At 36.3% G+C, this 19,209-nt stretch overlaps 1 protein-coding gene across 1 annotated transcript in view; it reads right to left on the reverse strand.

Moving 5' to 3' along the window:
* KLHL1 (kelch like family member 1) overlaps nucleotides 1–19,209 on the reverse strand; it is a 192,436-nt gene that overhangs the window by 33,673 nt on the left and 139,554 nt on the right. The window contains exon 7 of the mRNA XM_071740608.1: nucleotides 6,071–6,295. Within this exon, the coding sequence (XP_071596709.1) occupies nucleotides 6,071–6,295 (225 nt within the window). The remainder of the gene's footprint in view (nucleotides 1–6,070; nucleotides 6,296–19,209) is intronic.

Consider the following 19,209-nt stretch of genomic DNA (forward strand, 5'->3'; position numbering starts at 1 on the left):
TTTTCTTTCTTCTTTCTTTCTTTCTTTCTTTCTTTCTTTCTTTCTTTCTTTCTTTCTTTTCTTTCTTTCTTTCTTTCTTTCTTCTTTCTTTCTTTCTTTCTTTCTTTCTTTCTTTCTTTCTTTCTTTCTTTCCTTCTTCTTTCTTTCTTTCTTTCTTTCTTTCTTTCTTTCTTTCTTTCTTTCTTTCTTTCTTTCTTTCTTTCTTTCTTTCTTCTTCTTTCTTTCTTTCTTTCTTTCTTTCTTTCTTTCTTTCTTTCTTTCTTTCTTCTCTTTCTTTCTTTCTTTCTTTCTCTTTCTTTCTTTCTTTCTTTCTCTCTTTCTTTCTTCTTTCTTTCTTTCTTTCTTCTTTCTTCTTCTTTCTTTCTTTCTTTCTTTCTTTCTTTCTTTCTTTCTTTCTTTCTTTCTTTCTTTCTTTCTTTCTTTCTTTCTTTCTTTCTTTCTTTCCTTTCTTTCTCTCTCTTTCTCTTTCTCTCTCTCTCTTTCTATCCATCTGAAGCTGAATTTTAATATCTTGGTATTAGGAAAAATGTTTTAGAAAAGTAAATATTAATATAATTCCTTTTCTTCATACTGACACCAGTAGTATGAAAAAAATGAACCTTCCTTTCCCCCCATAAAAAAAAACCCAACCTTTTTTGGTTTTACCTATTCCCTTTGTAACTTACTAGCTTTTTTACTAATAATTCTGTTTCTCTACAGTCTTTTCCTCTACTATCCTTTCTCATTACTTCCTAAAACTCACTGAGATATTCCTGTTGGGTTTTTTTCCTCAGCTAAAATTTTTTTCTTCTGTCTCATGTGTTGGATTCTAGAGCAGTAAGCATGGAAGTGGAAACTCAAGATGGGTCTAAGGAGCACGGCTGGTCTCTCTCTTTCAGTGAAACAAAAAAAATACCTTTATGCAAACACATATTCTATTCAATATTTTTGTCATTAACATCAAACAGATTCTGGGATATTTTATCCTACAACTCCCTAACTTCCCATATTTTCTTTCTGCTTTTGATAGCTGAACTTGGTTTTTTAGACATTAATATTATAGCCAGGTATTCACTATATCTAACTTCAGGCACACCCTTTAGGTCTTTCAGAATATATTACATATTCAGCTGGATCAGAACACTGGGTTAAGGCCAGAACTCACTGTGTGTGGAGACTCTGAGAATCTTCAGGTCCCCTGGGACCATTCACTCTGTGTAGAGTGAATTCTATCCACCCTAGGCCTATATGCCACATAAATAAACCTAAAGCTTTCCCATCAGTAATGAATATTTCATAGCATTTGCAGCATTTTCATTCAGACAATTCCAACTGAAGAATACTCTTTTCCAAGAGGGGTGAAGGAAGAATATATAACTAACCTGTCTCCACTCTTTGTTAGAGAATACCATGATCTGTTATCCCTCTTCCCACAATAATCATCTAGCAAATATATGATTGACTGTGGACAGTGAGACCAGTCTGTTTACAAAACCAAAAGCCAAAGCTCAAGTCTAAGCTTAACATCAACCTTAGAACAGGAGTTTAGACATTCTTTACATAGGTCATGGAAAGGAGAAGACCATTTCAGACACCTACCAGAAAAGACTGCCCTTTTCCCTTAGCTTTACTGGAAGCTTAATTTTCTCATAGAGCCACTAAATTGCTGATTTTGGAAAGACAAGCTAAATAACCAAACTGTTGTTTGGTTCTTCTTTAATCCATGGTACCACTGGATTATCTAAATATCTCTTGATAACTGAAGTTTAACTTTAGCCATCAGACTAAAGGATGGGTGTCTATATCTAATCTCATTTATAAAATCCAATTCAAGAAGCTTTAGCATTATCAGACCATGGATATAAGAGATAATTAAGACAGAAAATATAAAAAAAAAAAAAAAATTGCTGCAGATTAATTTCTCATTAAAAAGGCAGTTACTAAATTGGGGATTCTGGGAGATCCCCATAAAACTTTATGGGATTCCTGGAAAAAAAATAACATGAAAAAAGCAATAAAATTCTATTAGCTAAGCCTTTCAGTAAATAATAAATCATTACTCATGCAATTCCAAATAAAGAAACAGATAACATCTCTATTGCTTCCCAGACAATTCCATTTAATAATTTTCATCATCCATAATAAAATGCAGGTTTATACATTTTTCTTCCTTTCTTGTTTATAAAAAGCCAAAATTTCTTCAATTCAAAAAATAAGTGATTCCACACAAAACCAAAAATACCTCAAGTCATTAAACTCCTTGTGTGTTCCTATTTTTCCCCCTTTAGAAAACATATTAGTTCTTATACTGATATAACCCAAACATTACTGAACAGCTTGACTTAAAATAAAAAGGAATCTCTAGAATTATCAATCCAAAATTATACATATTTTTGGACTGATCACAAATGGGTTAAAATCATGGCTATATCTCTCTTGCCCTTTTGAAATTTTTTTTCTCTATCGAACATTCCCTAATGTTTTATTAATAGCTCCCTCTGCTATAGCTGAAATTGTTGCACTTTTGCCACCCTTAGGAACAGCACTGAAACTAATAACAGATGCTGTAAAATTCTGGAACACTGGTTAAGAAAGATTTTTTTTTCTTTCTGCAGCATTACAACTAAATTTAAAATTGGAAAACAATTCCAACTCACAGTGCTATTTAGTGTCATGAAGCCACTTGACATAGATCCCCATCACTACTTTTTATTGTAAAACACATTTAATAGCAAAAATGCATTATTCCAGCCACTGTACAAATGTGTATTATAAGTCTAGAATGAGATTTAAAAAAAACAAGAACCTTCATTTTGTCAGATACTGATACAATAGTAGAGTAGAAGACTTGCTGTTGATTGTAATTCATGGGAATGGACATGATAACCATGTCTTTTCTATTTCTGTTTTTTCACAGAATCACGTTAACATCCCACCCCAGATAAAATAAATGAAATAAGAAAACAAAACAAAATCCATATATATATATATATATAAACATCCTACTACAGCATATCCTGAAGTGCCCCATCTACATGTTTTTTTAATATGGGTGGTGACTCCACCATCTCACTGGGGAAACAGTTCCAGCTACTTACTACTCTCTCAGTACACAAATTCTTCCTCCTATCTAGCTTAAACCTCCCCCTGGTGCAACTTCAGGCCATTTCCCCTAGTCCTGTTGTTATTTACTTGAGAGAAGAGGTCAGCACCCACCTCCCTACAACCTCCTTTCAGGTAGTTATAGAGTGCAATAAAGTCTCCTCTCAGCCTCCTCTTCTCTAAACTGAACAATCCCAACTCCCTCAGCTGCTCCTTGAAGGAATTGCTCTCCAGACCCTTCCCCAGCCTGGTTGTCCTTCTCTCAGCTCTCCAGCACCTCAATGCCTTTCCTCTAGTGAGGGGCCCAGAACTCAACACAGGACTCGAGGTGCAGCCTCACCAGTGCTGAGTACAGGGGCACAATCACTTCCCTTCTCCTGCTGGCCACACCATTCCTGATACAAGCCAGGATGCTGTTGGCCTTCTTGGCCACCTGAGCACGCTGCTGGCTCATATTCAGCTGTGTGTCCAACAGCACCCCCAGGTCCTCTTCTGAGCAGCTTTCCAGACACTCTTCCCAAGCCTGTAGCATTGCATGGGGCTGTTATGACTGAAATGCAGAACCTGGCACTTGGCCTTGTTAAACCTCATACAATTGGCCTCAGCCATTGATTGAAGCTGTCCAGATCCCTTTGAATAGCCCTCCTACCCTCCAGCAGTTCGAGACTTCCATCCAATTTAGTGTTGTCTGCAAACTTGCTGAGGAACCATGCAATACCCTCAGATAGATCAGAGATAAAGATATTAAACAAGATCGGCCCTGGGGAACTGGGCCTTGGGGAACCCCACCGGTGACCAGCCACCAACTGGATATTTAGTTAACTCTGTTGGATATAATTCTCTGGGCCCAGCTATGCAGTTTTTTACGCAGCTAAGAGTACACCTCTCTATGCCACAACCCACCAGTTTCTCCAGAATGCTATGGGAGACAGTGTCAAAGGCTTTACTCAAGTCTAGGTAGAGAAGTCCACAGCCTTCCCCTCATCCACTAGCTTAGTCGCCTGATCATGGAACAAGGTCAGGTTGGTCAAGCAGGACCTGCCTTTCCTGAACCCATGCTGGCTGGGCCTGATCCCCTGGCTGTTCTGTATGAACCTCTCCATAATTTTTCCCAGTACTGAGGTCAGGCTGACAGGCCTGGTGTTTCCCAGATCCTTCTTCTAGCTCTTCTTGTAGATAGGCACCACAGTGGCAAGCCTCCAGTCATCTGGGATCTCCCCTGTTAACCAAGACTGTTGATAAATGATGGAAAGAGTCTTGGTGAGCTCCTCTGCCAGCTCCCTCAATAGTATCAGGTGGATGCTATCCTGTTCCACAGACTTGTGAGTGCCCAGGTGCCATAGCAGGTCATTAACTGCTTCCTCCTGGATTACGGGGAGCTTGTGATGCTCTCTCCCCTTACCAGCTCCGGGGGCTGAATACCCTTGGGGTAGCTGTTCTGACTGAGAAAAACAGAGACTAAGGCATCTCTCAGCCTTTTCCTCATTTTTGGTTGTAATGTTCCTCCTCAAATCCAATAAGGGATGGAAATTCTCCATGGCTCTCTTTTTATTGTATTTGTAAAAATGGTTTTTACTGTCCTTTATGAGGGTGGCCAGATGGAGTTCTACCTGGGCTTTTGCCTTTCTAATTTTCTCTCATCCTGAGATGCTTGCCCTTTCTTCCAAAGGGGGTAAACTCTCGTTTTTTTCCTGAGTCCCATCAAAATCTCCCTGTTCAGCCATGCAGGTCATCTTCCCTGACATTTTGTCTTACAGTGCACAAGGACAGCCTTCCTTCCGTGCTTTTAAGATTTCCTTCTTAAAGAGCATCCAGCCTTCTGGGACCCCTTTGTCCTTCAGTACTGTTTCCCAAGGCACTCTCTCAACCCATGCCCTTAGCAGGCTGAGGTTTGCCCTCTGGACATCTATGGTGGAGGTTTTGCTAATCTTGCCAGCCTCTTGTAGAACTCTTTGTCTGCCTTCTCATCCTGGTTTTGTGGTCCCAACAGGATATCTGCCTTATTCACCTCAAAAAATTAATAATGATCCTTCAGCAGGATTTTGCAATGATTTTATCACACCAAGTGATTTTAGCACGACAGATAATGAATAGGTCAGTTTTCTATACCTCACACAAGTTATATCCTGGTGGGTATGTCTTATAGATTCTAATTTCTTTCTTTGAGTGAGAAAATCTCATCCCTCTACAGTTAAGACTGGAAAAGGATATTTTTAAAACATCACAAAATTATTTATGTAATTGAATAAATTAGAGCTTTCTTTCCTGTTGTATATATATAATGTACATAATAGAAACACTGTTCTTTTTTTTTTTTTTCCCCTCCAAGGAGGCAATATAATTGCATTTTACTTAATTAAAAAATAATTAAAAAGCCCAACCAGATTTTCTTTAGAAACAGGGATACAATGTGGATTGATTAATGCTAACATAAATATGAATAATACTATTAAACTAAAACAAACCAGTCTATGAAAAAATATGCTCTTGGTCATGCAAAAACTATGGCAACAAATATTCTGTAAAGTCCATCAACCCATCACTGACAAAGTGTTTATACACTTCACTTCCTATCATACTGGATAAATGAAAACACATAATGCTTTGATTAAAAAGAAATAATGCCTTGATTGTTTGACAAATAAAGATGTCTTTTTTTGAAAATCAGTGCATATAGTCCATATAGTTTACTCATTAATCTGTGTAAGCGTCAGGGCTCCTTTTCTTCTGCCTTTTTTTTCTTTTTTTTTTTTTTTTTTTTTTTTTTTTTTTTTTTTTTTTTCTTGCTTCGTTTACTTTTTTCTTTTTCCCAGGATTGTTTTGGTAAAATAAACCCTTCCATGAATTCTTATTGATCTAATAAGAATGATATAGTTAGTTCTTGCTACTGTTTAGAGTGTTACAATAGCTTGGAAGTACTGAGTTTTCCATATTAAGTTACATACCTGAAAAATGCTGGGCCTATTCAAACAATTTTATTTTTCCTTACCTAAGCCATGCCTATGTGTTGACATCGGTGGTAACACAGTCCAAGCCTTGGTCTTTGGATTGTAACATTCAACAGTGTTTAATGTCTTTAAACCATCCCGGCCTCCAATGACAAAGAGCTTATCCTCAATGACAGCAACACCAAACTGAAGTCTCCTGCCATTCATCATTCCAGCCTGGATCCATATATTTGTTCTGAGGTCATACTTTTCAATAGTTGTAGCACCTGATGAGACATAATGAGGATAATGTATAAGTAAATTGGCATTTGCTCTTCTTATTTTTTTTGTGTCAGAACTTCAATATAATTTTCTGACTACTTCCAGCATTTTGACAAATATTTGTTTCTTTAAAGAATATATATACCTCTTTGCGTATCTATTCATATATTACTCTTTTCCCTTCCCAAGAGAAGAGAATCCCCCTCAAATCTCCCTATAGAATCAAAGTAATGCAATACTGTCTGAATGCAATAAAGTCTGAATAACAGTTTATTCTATCTTGATGATGTTTTTTCACAGTTCAGTGGTATAAATAATCTTGTTTTAGTCCAGCCTTCCATAAAGCATAAAAAACCTCTGTGAAATTACATGAAGCCTTAATCAAAGATTAGAAGTTGTACTTTAATTTACATTTGTTTTTTTGGGGTTTATTTTGTCCAATAGAGTCAATGCCAGCTAGCTCCAAGACAGACCCACCACTGGCCAAGGCTCAGCCCATCAGTGAAGATGGCAGTGCCTCTGTGATAAAGCATCTACGAGGAGAAAGTGTCAACAGCAACTGCATCTGGAAAGAGGAGTGAGAATACATGACAGAAACAGCTGCACCGACATCAAGTTCAGTGAAGGAGGGGGAGGAGGTGCTCCAGGCATCAAAGCAAAGATCTCTCTACCCATGGTGAAGACCCTGGTGAGGCAGTTTGTTCCCCTGCAGCCCATAGAAGTCCATATCTTTACAGACATCCACCTGCAGCCCATGGAAGACCACATTCAGGAGAAGGTGAACACTTTCAAGAGAGACTGTGACCCTCTGGAGAGCCCACACTGGAGCTGGATTGCTGGCAGGGTTTGTGATCCCACAGGGACCCATGCTGGAGCTGTCTGCTCCTGAAGGACTGCACCCTGAGGAAGGGACACACGTTGGAGCAGTTCATGAGGAACTACCATACCATGAGAAGGACACAGTGGAGAAGTTCATGGAGGAGTGCCCTCCATGGAAGGCATCCCATGCTGGAGCAGGAGAAGAGTGTGAGGAGTCCTCTCTCTGAGGTGGTAGGAGCAGCCAAGACAAAGTGTGAAGAACTGACCATAAGCCCCTTTACCCTGCACTGCCAGGAGGGGAGAAGGTACAGAAATAGGGAGTGAAGAAGGGAGGGGTAGAGGGAAGGTGTTTTAAGATTTAGTCTTTATTTCCCATTATTGTACTCTGATTTGACTGGCAACAAGTTAACTGATTTTTCCGTGTCAATTCTGTTTTAACCATGACAATAACTGGTGACTGATCTCTCCCTGCCTTTATTGTCAACTTTTTGTAATATTTTCTCTCCCCTGTCCAGCTAAGGAGGGGCAGGATAGAGCAGCCTCAGTGCACACCTGATATCAAAACAGGGTCACCCTGCTACCACATAGAACAATAAAGGAGCACAATTAACTAGATTCCAGAAAGTAGAAGAATAATGAGTCCCATTAATTGTAATATGACTGTGGGAAGGGTTAATTAAAAACAAACAAACAAAAAAACAAACAACCCCCCAAACAAGCAAACAAACAAACAAGAACCAAACAAAAATATTTAAATGACAAATAAGTTTAAACCAACCCTTAAGAGAAATACTTGAAAATTCATCTGGAATATTTTTCATATAAAATGGAATAAAACAGGTAAAAATGTTTTATTTTTGCATAAACATAACAGCGCTTAATTTCAAAAGTTTAAATATCCCTGCAGAAAAAATCAACATAATTATCAAGCTTTACCAACTATTTGGATTATAATAGAAGGCTAGAACTCCATGGGAAATAATTGGTTTAGGATTCATTCATCCCTTGGAACAGAGGAGCAATGAACCAAATGGAAACAAATAAAATGAAAGCAATACTTTTGTTAATTGAACTAAGAGATATATAATTTAAATTTGATTTTTATCTAAGTGTAGCAGAGTAGCAATAATGTACAATTCAACTGGATCTGTTAGATCCCCTGCTAGTTTTATGAAGCCATAATATATATGAAGCATTTTTTTCCATTCAATGGAGAGAGACATATTTATATACCTTTTTGTTCCTAATTTAAAATTGAGAACTGTGCAAATGCCTTAAACTTTATATTAGAAGGATCAAAACTGCTAATCATTTGGTACAATTGTTTGGTGGTGCTATGGGGTGTATTATAAAGATACATATTTATAAATTTATGTTATAATGCCTGAACTTTTGTTTATGTAAAATCTAGTAATGTTAAAAGCTAGAACTACAGCATATGAGTTCTTTAACACTCTCTGCTTCCATGGTAAATAGTACAATTTAAAAGCTTTGTCATTCTGATTTCAGAAAATCTTACTCAGATAACAAGTACAGTCTTTGAATTAAGCTCTGCTATGCATTTCCTAGCATTGGTTAATTCTGAGGTTGTTGCAATGTTTTCTTAAATTACATACTGAGCATTGAATCAAGTAGTTCCTAGAGTGTCTGAATTCTGTTTATTCAGTAATGAACCTTGCTAATCTATAACAGTAGTAGTAGTAGCAGCAACAACAATAATAATAATAATACAAAATGGAATTGGCACTGGTCCTATAAAATTATCTTAGTATTGGGAAGATGCATACAATACATTCCAGATTGCAATGGACAAGAACAGAAGATCTCCCAAGTTACTGTAGTGCTTGGACAGAATCAGCTCATGGATGAAGAAGAGATGTTATATACATTGTCAATGTATATACATGTTATATACATGTATATATGTTATAAATGTTATATACATTGTCAATGGTCAGAAAAGCATACTTTTAATCTGTTTTGGCTGAATTGTACTTCATGCATCACAGCTCATTGAGTTCTTGGGCTTGGAATGCCCACAGATTCTCCATGGATGATAAGGTTGCATGAAGAAAAATGTGGAAGTGACATAATTTTAGTTCTATCAGATGGCAGTCTCCCTACAGGAAAAGCTCTAGGGCTAGAATTTATTATCAGAAATCATTAGTCACCATAAGCTTTAAGACATGTCCTCACTGCATTCAGACCAGCTGAATTATTTCATACTGGTCTTGCATTCCTAGATTTTTTCAAAAAAGCACTGAGCCAAGGTAAAAATTTTATTCCATAACTTCAGAGACTCTCAGAATGGCTGTCAGCCTGAAACTTGCAAAGTGAGTAAAACTTACCAAGTTACCATCTACAGTTAAACATAACAGAAGTCTAAACAGGAAATTGCTGTGTAGAAAACATCTCTTCCCTGTTCCTGCCATAAATAGTGAACCACAAAATGAGGTACCATGTCATTCCTGTCAGGGAAGAGTCAGTACAAACCTGCATATGTGCCTGTCTAAACAACTAATTAACCAAATAAATCTTTCTAAATGGTGCCACATCTTCACCATGAAGATGGTCAAGCAAATGGAACTGTTAATCCATAAAGATTGGACAGTCTTCCTCCTTTACAGTTTTCAAGACCCAGATGCATATGGTCTGATCCCCTTACTCTGCTTTGAGGAGGTCAGACTAGAGACCTCCCTAGGTTCCTTCCAACCTGAATTATCCTGTGACTCTATGACTGTACCATCTAGGATTGAATTTGTGGTAAACTTTTAGCATCATATGTAAAACATTTGTATTTAAAATTGTGAAATGAAACACTGTGTAAATAGAAGACCACTGAAATCTTCTTCATCTTCCTCTGCCCTAAATTTCTTTGTATTTCTTTTTATTTATTATTTAAATATACAACTATCCATGTAACATGTACATAGTAATGAATTAAACCTCAATATTTCCTTGGCAACATTTGTTCTCAACAGAACCAGAAGTCTTCTATTTAACTTGAAGAGAGAAAAATTTATCCCACACATCAGCCATTAGTACTGTTTTGGGTATGCTTTCACAAATTTAACATACAAGAAAACAAAAATACCCCCTATTTTAATGAGCATTAAGCCATCCCCAATTCAAGTCAGGGGATTACATTTTTTAATTGAAATACATAGATGACTGTTTCTGATTAGCTACTTGTCAAGGTGGGGGGGGAAAAACAAAACCAAAACAAAAATTGTAATTAAAAAAACCCAAACCTGTCTTGTCCTACTACTAAACTTCTGTTCTAAACTGTTTTGACTACAATTGTTTTGCAGAAGTAATATTTAAACTGGAAAAATCTTTCAATAAAAAGGTGGTAAAACCACTTAAAGTTATCAACAACACAGACTTTAGGATACCTTTAATTGGGGATTATTGAGAACAAATATTTCAATCACACTAAACCTAATCATATAACACAGGGGATCCGAATTAATTAAGTTAGGTTTCTGTTTCAGCTCTACAGCCCATGATTTCTTAAATTTACCCTAGTTGGAGGCAGTGAGAATTATAATAAGGTTGTTCACATTTTAAGCCTACTTCTTTTTGTTTAGACTGTTCCTTATTCCTAGCCATACAAATGGAAAAGTACTAGGACAGCTTAGATTAAAAAAGCAAACAACCTTCTACCTTTCTTAGGAAGAAAACTGGACAAATGTGTTCTTTTGTTTTTAGTTCATCTATTTTTATCTTGAAAGTAAAAGGATTTTCTGCACCTAGGAGAGGAGAAGAGGTAAAATCATGTTTAAGTCAAATGGTATTTAACTAGACAAATCAGTTTAGCTACTTAAGTATCAGGTCCTTTAGGGTTTATAGAAGTATTATTACACTACTAAATGTTAACATCACAAAAAAGCTAAGAAGCAATTTACTTGCTCTGAAAAAGAATAAAAGCAGAAGCTCTAAAGTATCACTCTGAAAATCACAGAATCACAGAATTGTCATGGTTGAAAAAGATCTTCAAGATCACCATGTCCAACTGTCAACATTCCCCCCTGCATGAAATTCATGTATCAATATCTATATAACCTTCCAGAGCATGTCCTGAAGTGACTCATCTACACAGATTTTAAATGCTTCCAGGGATGGTGACTTCACCACCTCCCCGGGGAGCCCATTTGAATGCCTGACTACTATCTCAGTATACAAATCCTTCCTAATATCTACCCTAAACCTCCCTTGGTGCAACTTAAGGCCATTCCCTCTAGTCCTATCATTATTCACTTGAGAGAAGAGGCCAGCACCCATCTCCCTGCAACCTCCTTTCAGGTAGCTGTAGAGAGTAATAAGGTCTCTTCTCAGTGTCCTCTTCTCCAAACTAAACATTCCCAGTTCCTTCAGCCTCTCCTCATAGGGCTTGTTCTCCACACCTAGCTGGAGTTCTCTCACTAGCTGGAGAACTTATAGACCTGCTAAGTGAATGACAATGGACAGTCTGGCCAAAAGGCAGGATCTGTCTATGAAAAACTTTTTTTAAAGATTTTCTGTTACATATAGGAGTCTTTACATTAATAGTATTCATATTAAATATATAAATATACTAATACAGAGAAACAAATAAGGCATATCCTCTTTTAAAAAAAAGCACAGAGTCAGTACAATGCTTAATCATTTCTTCTATCTATAGCTCTTTGCTTTGGTACATTCTCTGTTGGTTTCTCTATTGATTGCATCATCTACAACATTGTTGATGGGCATGTCATTAATTTCATTACCAATAGAGACATCACATCATCTTCATGACAACAGCTTTGAGCTAGTTTATAGCTAAAGAAAGGAAATCTCTCAGAGATTTTTAAGACATGAGAGATGTTTTGTGAATTACACAGAGCACTCCAGTGCAGTAGGATGCTGCAAATTTATCAGGGTAGAGCATGAGTACAACAAAGTGATGGTGAGGTGAAATGCAAGATCAAACCAAAGGTATGCCATTTCAGCCTAACTATAAGCATCACTGGCTACTATAACTACATTTTTATATCAGGTGTAGAAAATTTACATAAAGATAGTCACATATATTTTTAAACACACATTTTTCATCTCTGAATAAAGCAAGGAAAGTATAATAGAGTATTTATCTATCTTTAAGCCTCTAATTCGGAGTTAAATTAAACATAATAAAAGAGAGTATGAGAGTTCTTAAAATCGAATGTTGTAAGAGCAATTGTTGTATGCAATTATTTACCAAATTTACCAAAATTGATAGTGGTTGTTGACTTCTAGTCCCTGAGATACTGGAGTTAATAGAGTTATCAAAACAAGATTAATAGAATAGGAGTGACTAATCTATCCCATTGACTGTTAAATTGCAGCAGAACATTCCAACAAAAGCTCAAAGCACAAAGATTTTAGTACACTAGTCATTAAGATATATTTAAGCATATAATAATAAAATGCTAAATCATAGTCTTAGTCAACATGGATGAAAGTACAACTTGTTTTCTTAAAAACCTCTGCATAATAATAAAATCATGAATGTTTATAAAAGACTAGTTTTTCACTTCAAAAACTAGTGGGGGAGTACCAACACATTGCAATGGTATTTAAGTGAGTAAAAATAATATAAGGACTTCAGACAAATATGAAATACAGCATCTATTGCATTATTTTACTTTGAGGGACATTTATATACATATTTTCTCAATAAGGGACACCCACTGACTTTAGGCCTTGTCAGTGGTATTATAAGTATTACGGGATTATGCAGGTCAAAGTGATTATGATTGATATCTACATTTGCAGGAAGTAATGAGAAAGTAATTAAGAGTCACTTATGAGTCACAAAAAACTTAGCCTTTGTATGTACTTCAATTTTTTATTGATGCTCCATCTCTCTACATGTCAGAAGAAAGTTGATGTCATTTTAGTCCCCTGTTCATCTTTAAATATATTGCTTTCTGGTTACTTTTTTTGTGTGTGCTGTTTTCAACAGATATCATGTCCTTTTCAAGGTTGTCATATCAACTACCATATTTTATTAAACTACGATATATAAAAAGAAAGCAGGTAACTGGAAACATTACAGAAACAGAGACCATAAATGCTCTAACTTGTCTACAGGTTGTAAGGGGTCTATAACTATCTAACCAATGTTATAACTTTCTTTTTCTCTGTAGGTTTTTCACAGTAATGTACATATATGTGATTTCATAGGAGTCTTTTCATACTCCAGCTGAACAACTTAGGCACACATAACAGTGATAGTTCTGTTGGAGGCCCCATGGTGTTATATTACACCTCTGTTCCGTGGGTTCCGAAGTTATGATTTTGTCAGATGCTAGAGAAACTGTCAGAAGTACAGGAAAAAAATAAGTGGAAAGGAGAAGAAACAGAAATAAATACATTCAACTCTACATGTAAGGGAAAACAGGGATTCTAAACTGTGTTGAAGTGCAGAAAAGCAAAATGATCAATGAAGAGCTTGTTGTTGAATCTACTGTAATGCTGGTATGATTATATTGTGCTAATAACAATGTGGTGGTGCACTTGGAACTGTGGTCAGTCATAAATTTATTTTTTACTTACATTAATAAAAACAAATAAATGCAGGATTTAAACAGGTTACAGATTTGCAGACCAGAAAAATCTATGGTATTAATCATGTTTACTGTGGTAATATGGAAATACTGCTCACAAATATCTCACATTGTGCTAGGCATTGCAAAAATCAACATAAAATAAACTGTCTACATTACAGACTGAAAACCAAACATAGACAGAAGAAAGCATGTGACAGCAGCAAATGTTGGTTCATTCTATGGCCATATGTTTATTCACTAAATTTAACAAGGTAGAGGTAAATTAATTGGTGAAAAAATAGGAAAGAAAAATGATAAAAACAGATAGTAAGTTGAAGGGAAGAAGATAATGGTGGAAATAGGCAAATATTTTTGAACAGCAGGAATGAAGACACCTGGACATAAGTAGAAAATCAATTTAAACAGTAAGAATAAGGTGGTGGCACTCCACTACAGCCACAGTGCTATGACATTCTGTGAACAGCCACAATTACTTCTTTTGTTCAATTTCCTGGCTGTGTGTTATAACAAGAATGGATTAAGTGCATCCTCTCAGGCATGAGGAGGCATACAGCACCAAAAATGAAAATGTAGGTATCTGTAATTTGAGGTATCTGTGTAAGCTTCCATGGTAGTCCTGGTCAGCACTGCCACTGGATTCTGTACAACTCTCCTGCCTAGCAAATGCCAGCCTTGACTGGAATATCTGTACTATCTGCATCTGTATTGACTACAGTGGACACTAATTCTATAATTTCAGTGTAGACATATACAGTGCAAGCACTAAAATTTAGGTGAGCATAATTCCAGTTCCACTTTCAGTTGCTAGTACCTTACTGCATTGAAGTGAAAGGGAGAAGACTATACAGGTTTCAGTAATGTAGTCTACGTAAGTCCAAGGAAAGAGAACAGATCCAGTAAAGTTTTCTATGGTATTTGTTTTCCATAGGAACTCAGATAACAAAAAAATCAACCAATGAAACAAACAAACAAACAAAAAAACTACACTGACTTTTTATAATAGTTTTAATAATAGATTGAAAATGAAAGCTTTAGGAAGCAAGAACTATTTTCAGTCTTCATCTTTCAGGTGTAACTTGTTTCAAATACATAACATATTCCAGTAACTAGTCAAAATGCTTTCTTTTTTAAATAGAGTTCTGATTCATTTTAGTTAAGGTGAAGAATCAGATTAAGTGCTCACAAAGTAGGAATTAGTAGATAGCATTTTTATGCGGTACCACTGCATAATGTTCCCTAAAGTAAATAACATTTCCTTTCAGTATTCTTAACTCATCATAATTTTATTATTAGGAGGTCTGGACTTCTTACAGGTTTCAATTTTCTTGTTTGAAACAAATACAGTGACAGTAAAATGTTTCTTTGTCAAGATCCTCGACTGCCTGCTACAGTATCCTGTTCCCTTTGCTACTATAGTTGAACACTCATTTAAAAAAAATAAAATAAAGATGTATCTTCAAATGAAGTAATTAAGGAGGCATGATTATTCAGTTTAGAAAAGCAAAATATTCCAGAGTGTGTTTTTTTATATATATGGACAGTATTATCCTCTCCAGATTCATTCATCAAGGCACCTACAGGCCACGTGATTGCTCACACTCAGAGAGCATTTGAAAGGTGCTTTACAAAGTGTGATTCATAACATTACAAAACATGCTTACTAATATTTCACAAATCTTCTACTTCCACCTTACTGACACCCTTTATAGTGATGCTGTACTTCTCTAAAGTAAATATGGTGCTGAACTTAGTGATTTAAACATTATTTAAAATTATCCTCCCCCCCAAAAATTATAGCAGCCCGCACGTAGAGATTTTTCATAAATCAATTACCTGTAACTTTTAAATCTTGCAAATCCATGTGGTTTGATTAATCAATGGCCTCAGAACTATATAACTGCACATTATACAAGACTATCTCACCTCTTTTCCATCTGTTTCTGTACATGCTCTGCCTTACATATTTTGCCTTTTACAGCAGCCTTTGCAATTGTCCAAGACACTTTGGGTGGTGGGAAGGGGGGAGGGAGGAACTTTGTGGACAATCATTTCTCCTCTAAAGTTCTCTATCTGTACTCTAAAATAACACCACCACCTCACAACAGTCACACACTACATCTATTTTTTTCTAACAGGGGAAAATATAAAGGGGAGGGGAAAATATAAATCAGAGGAGGTAAATATGTGAAGAAATATAGCCAATGTAACTGAGAGACAATAGATGTGGGGTAATGCACAGGAGATTAAGAGACGGGTTTGAAAGGAAAGATCGTGTGACACAAAGATGAGAACACATTTTAATATGAAGTCCAACACATATCATTTAAAGAGGTAGTAGGGAATTTTATGCTGACAGGATGTTGCAGGGAGCAGAATAAGACACAGACAGCAGTGTTCTTATCATTATCCTAATATGTTTCTCTCTTGCCAGCTTCCAAAATGCAAAGGTTTGAATCCCACCAAGTCTATGAACATTTGACTTTACAGGACCTATACTAGAAATGCTACTTTTACATATTATTTAGTGATTGATTGATTTTTTTATTTATTTCACAAATAAAGATCTTTTTGATCAGGGAGAACTGTCGATATTCTCAGGAACAGGTTTATCCTACAGTTCCCATATGAATACTTTTTGCAATCTTTCTTTTCTACAGAACACCTGTATTTTATTTTCAGGTGTAGCAGACAAGGGGAGGGATAGGAACCATAATCAAAGTCAAACAGTTGTAGAGTGTATGACTTAAAGCATTTCTGAATTCTACATTTCCTTTTCGAGTACCTCTAGACAGCATCTTGATAAATGCACTTATGTTCACAGTTGCCATTCACTGAGCCTACTCTCCTTGTGTCCTGTAAATAGAAGCAAAGCACTTCACATAGGAAACCATTCCAGGAAGCAGACACTTCCTGACAGTGCACATTCACACTTAACATTTTGATACCTAAATCAATATGGGGATTTTTTTTTTTTCCTGGTCTCTGTGCTTGAGTTTCTAAGTAAAAGTGATAGTATTTTCATACACAAAAGTGTAACTTGTTACAGACTGAGGTACTTGAAGTATTGTGAAAGGCAACTTATTATTTCCTTTTACAACATAATATAATTGTTAAACATTGTGTGCTTGACCTGTTTCTTATGTCCTGGGCTTTGGGCTGGTAAGACCAAAGGCTTTAGCCTTGTGCCTGCATCCAGGCAGTTTTCTGCTAGGATCTGAGAGTAACCAAATAAACAGGATGCATCAATACTGCCAAATAGTATGCCCCCCAGCTCATCCTTGGTCTTAAATGCTTGTGTTTCATTTGTATTTGTTCCTTACTAGGTTCTAGTGTGAGAAAACAAAAAATGTAATAATCACCTTGGTGCTGCATTTACTTCAGGGTCTATTCCTCACTGTTGGACCAGATGAAATTTCAACGTTTGATTCCTTTAATTCTGCAGTAACCTTGAAAAGGATTTTAGCAAGCTTTCCAAACTCAAGCACCTCTGCACAATTTTAAGAAAAAAGCTGACATGAATCTGACATTTCTTCCTCTTTCTCTTTCTCTTTCTCTTTCTCTTTCTCTTTCTCTTTCTCTTTCTCTTTCTCTTTTTCTCTTTCTCTTTCTCTCTTCTCCTCCTCCTCCTCGTCCTCCTCCTCCTTCTCTTTCTCTATAGGACAAGGTTTCATAGTTACCATTAGCCTGTAATAACATTTTTTATTGCTAGATTGATTAGCCTGTAATACTTTCAATGGCTATCAGTTCTGTTTACATTCAATAAAGCTGTGTAATTGCACCCGATACTGTGTTATCTTGACTTTGTTCTGCTGGGATCCAACAAGAACCATCACGTTTCCAGCCTTTGGAACGTGACATCACCTTAATAAATAATCTGTCTCCTCAATTTTCTGATACTGTCTCAGTTCATGTCCTTTGCAGGGCTCTGCAACAGCCAATGCCGACTCTAATAGGAGGCTGCTTGCACATAATCCTTTAGATATACACCTGTGACCAAGTCTGGAACTAGGATTGGACCCAGCCTTGCCTAGAATCCTCTCAGAGAAGGAGTTTAGAAAGCGGGTCCAGTCTAAACCTTGTGACTCAACAGGAGAGCCTTCCCCAGCCACCTTGCCAGCTCAAACCTTTTTATGTAACACCCAAAGACAAACAAAACTAAAGTTTCAGAAAACTGGAAAATCCGATTTCCCAAAAATAGAAGGATGGTTACTGTCATGTATTTTCTTAGGGTAATAGGAGATATAGGTTTAATGTAAAGATGTGAATAAACTAGAGAAAAAAAAAAATTGCTGCAGTGTATATGCTAATTATACAGACACAAACATACTTTCCTACAAACCAAAAGAGATGGAATACCACAGTGTAAGTAAAATAATCAAAATTATACTAAAAATATAGTTGTCAGTTTATTTCACTCATATATCACTCTCATGACTTTTTAGTCATCTAATGATGAAAACAAAACCCATGGCTTATTAGCATGTCTTTAAGATAAGGATTATAAAACTGCAATGGTAAAAAAAAAGGCAAATACATGTTATATTGAGGTGCTTATTGTAAACCTGTTATGCACTCAGGCAATTCCTCTATACATACACATTATTTTTCAGATGGATAGATCGCTAAAAACTGAGTTACTTCAGTGAGTAGTACTGAACACAGAGTATATGAAAAAGACAGAGAGGCTAAACAGAACTCAAATATTTAATAGCACACGGTAAGTCAAAAACCTATACTTTAACTGTAGGAACACAAATTGTTTCAAATAAGACATTAAGGATTTTTAAAATTTTTTAATTTTTTTAATTTAAATTCTACTTATGAACCAGTTGAGTATTGGATGAGATTAGCTCTGTGTATTGTGCATAATTTCATGAGCATTATAAGCCCTAATTAATCAAGGTTTATGAAGTAATAGGAGAAATGAGAAATCAACACAGAAAAACACTTGAGAAATTAAGGTGCTGTAGATGATCAAGACAGTTTTGTTTGAAAGTCCAGCTGCTGCTGACAACTCCTAGTGCACACAGCAGGATGAGAGTCTCCTATCCAAGTTTTCTCATTAAATAATCAAGTACTAAAGCTTACAATTTTACCTTCATCTACAAATCAGTCCATCATTGCACAATGCCAATTTCTTTTGTTTGTTTGTTTGTTTTAGTTATAGTTTTTAAGCTTGTGAAACTGTGGAATTGCTTTGGTGAAACCTTTTGAAGTAATTTTTAAATTAGCTTCCTATTACCTCTCTCCCATGAGAGGGATCCTGCATTGGAGTGGGGAAGGCTGTGAGGAATCCTCCCCTGAAGGAGGAAGCAGTAGCAGAAACCACTCCCTGTCCCCCTGTGCTGCTGAGAGGGAGGCAGGAGTGAATAAATTTGGGAAGAAGGGAGGAGTGGGGGGGGAGGTATTTTAAGATCTGGTCATGTTGTCTCTTTCTCCTGTTCTTTTTTCTCCCTAAGTTTAGTCTGTCTGTTTTGCCTGTGACCCTAAGTGGGAAGTGACAGCCTTTCTGTCCTTAACTTGAT

This window comes from Heliangelus exortis, chromosome 1 (genome assembly GCF_036169615.1).
Source record: "Heliangelus exortis chromosome 1, bHelExo1.hap1, whole genome shotgun sequence".
Classification (NCBI taxonomy): domain Eukaryota; kingdom Metazoa; phylum Chordata; class Aves; order Apodiformes; family Trochilidae; genus Heliangelus; species Heliangelus exortis.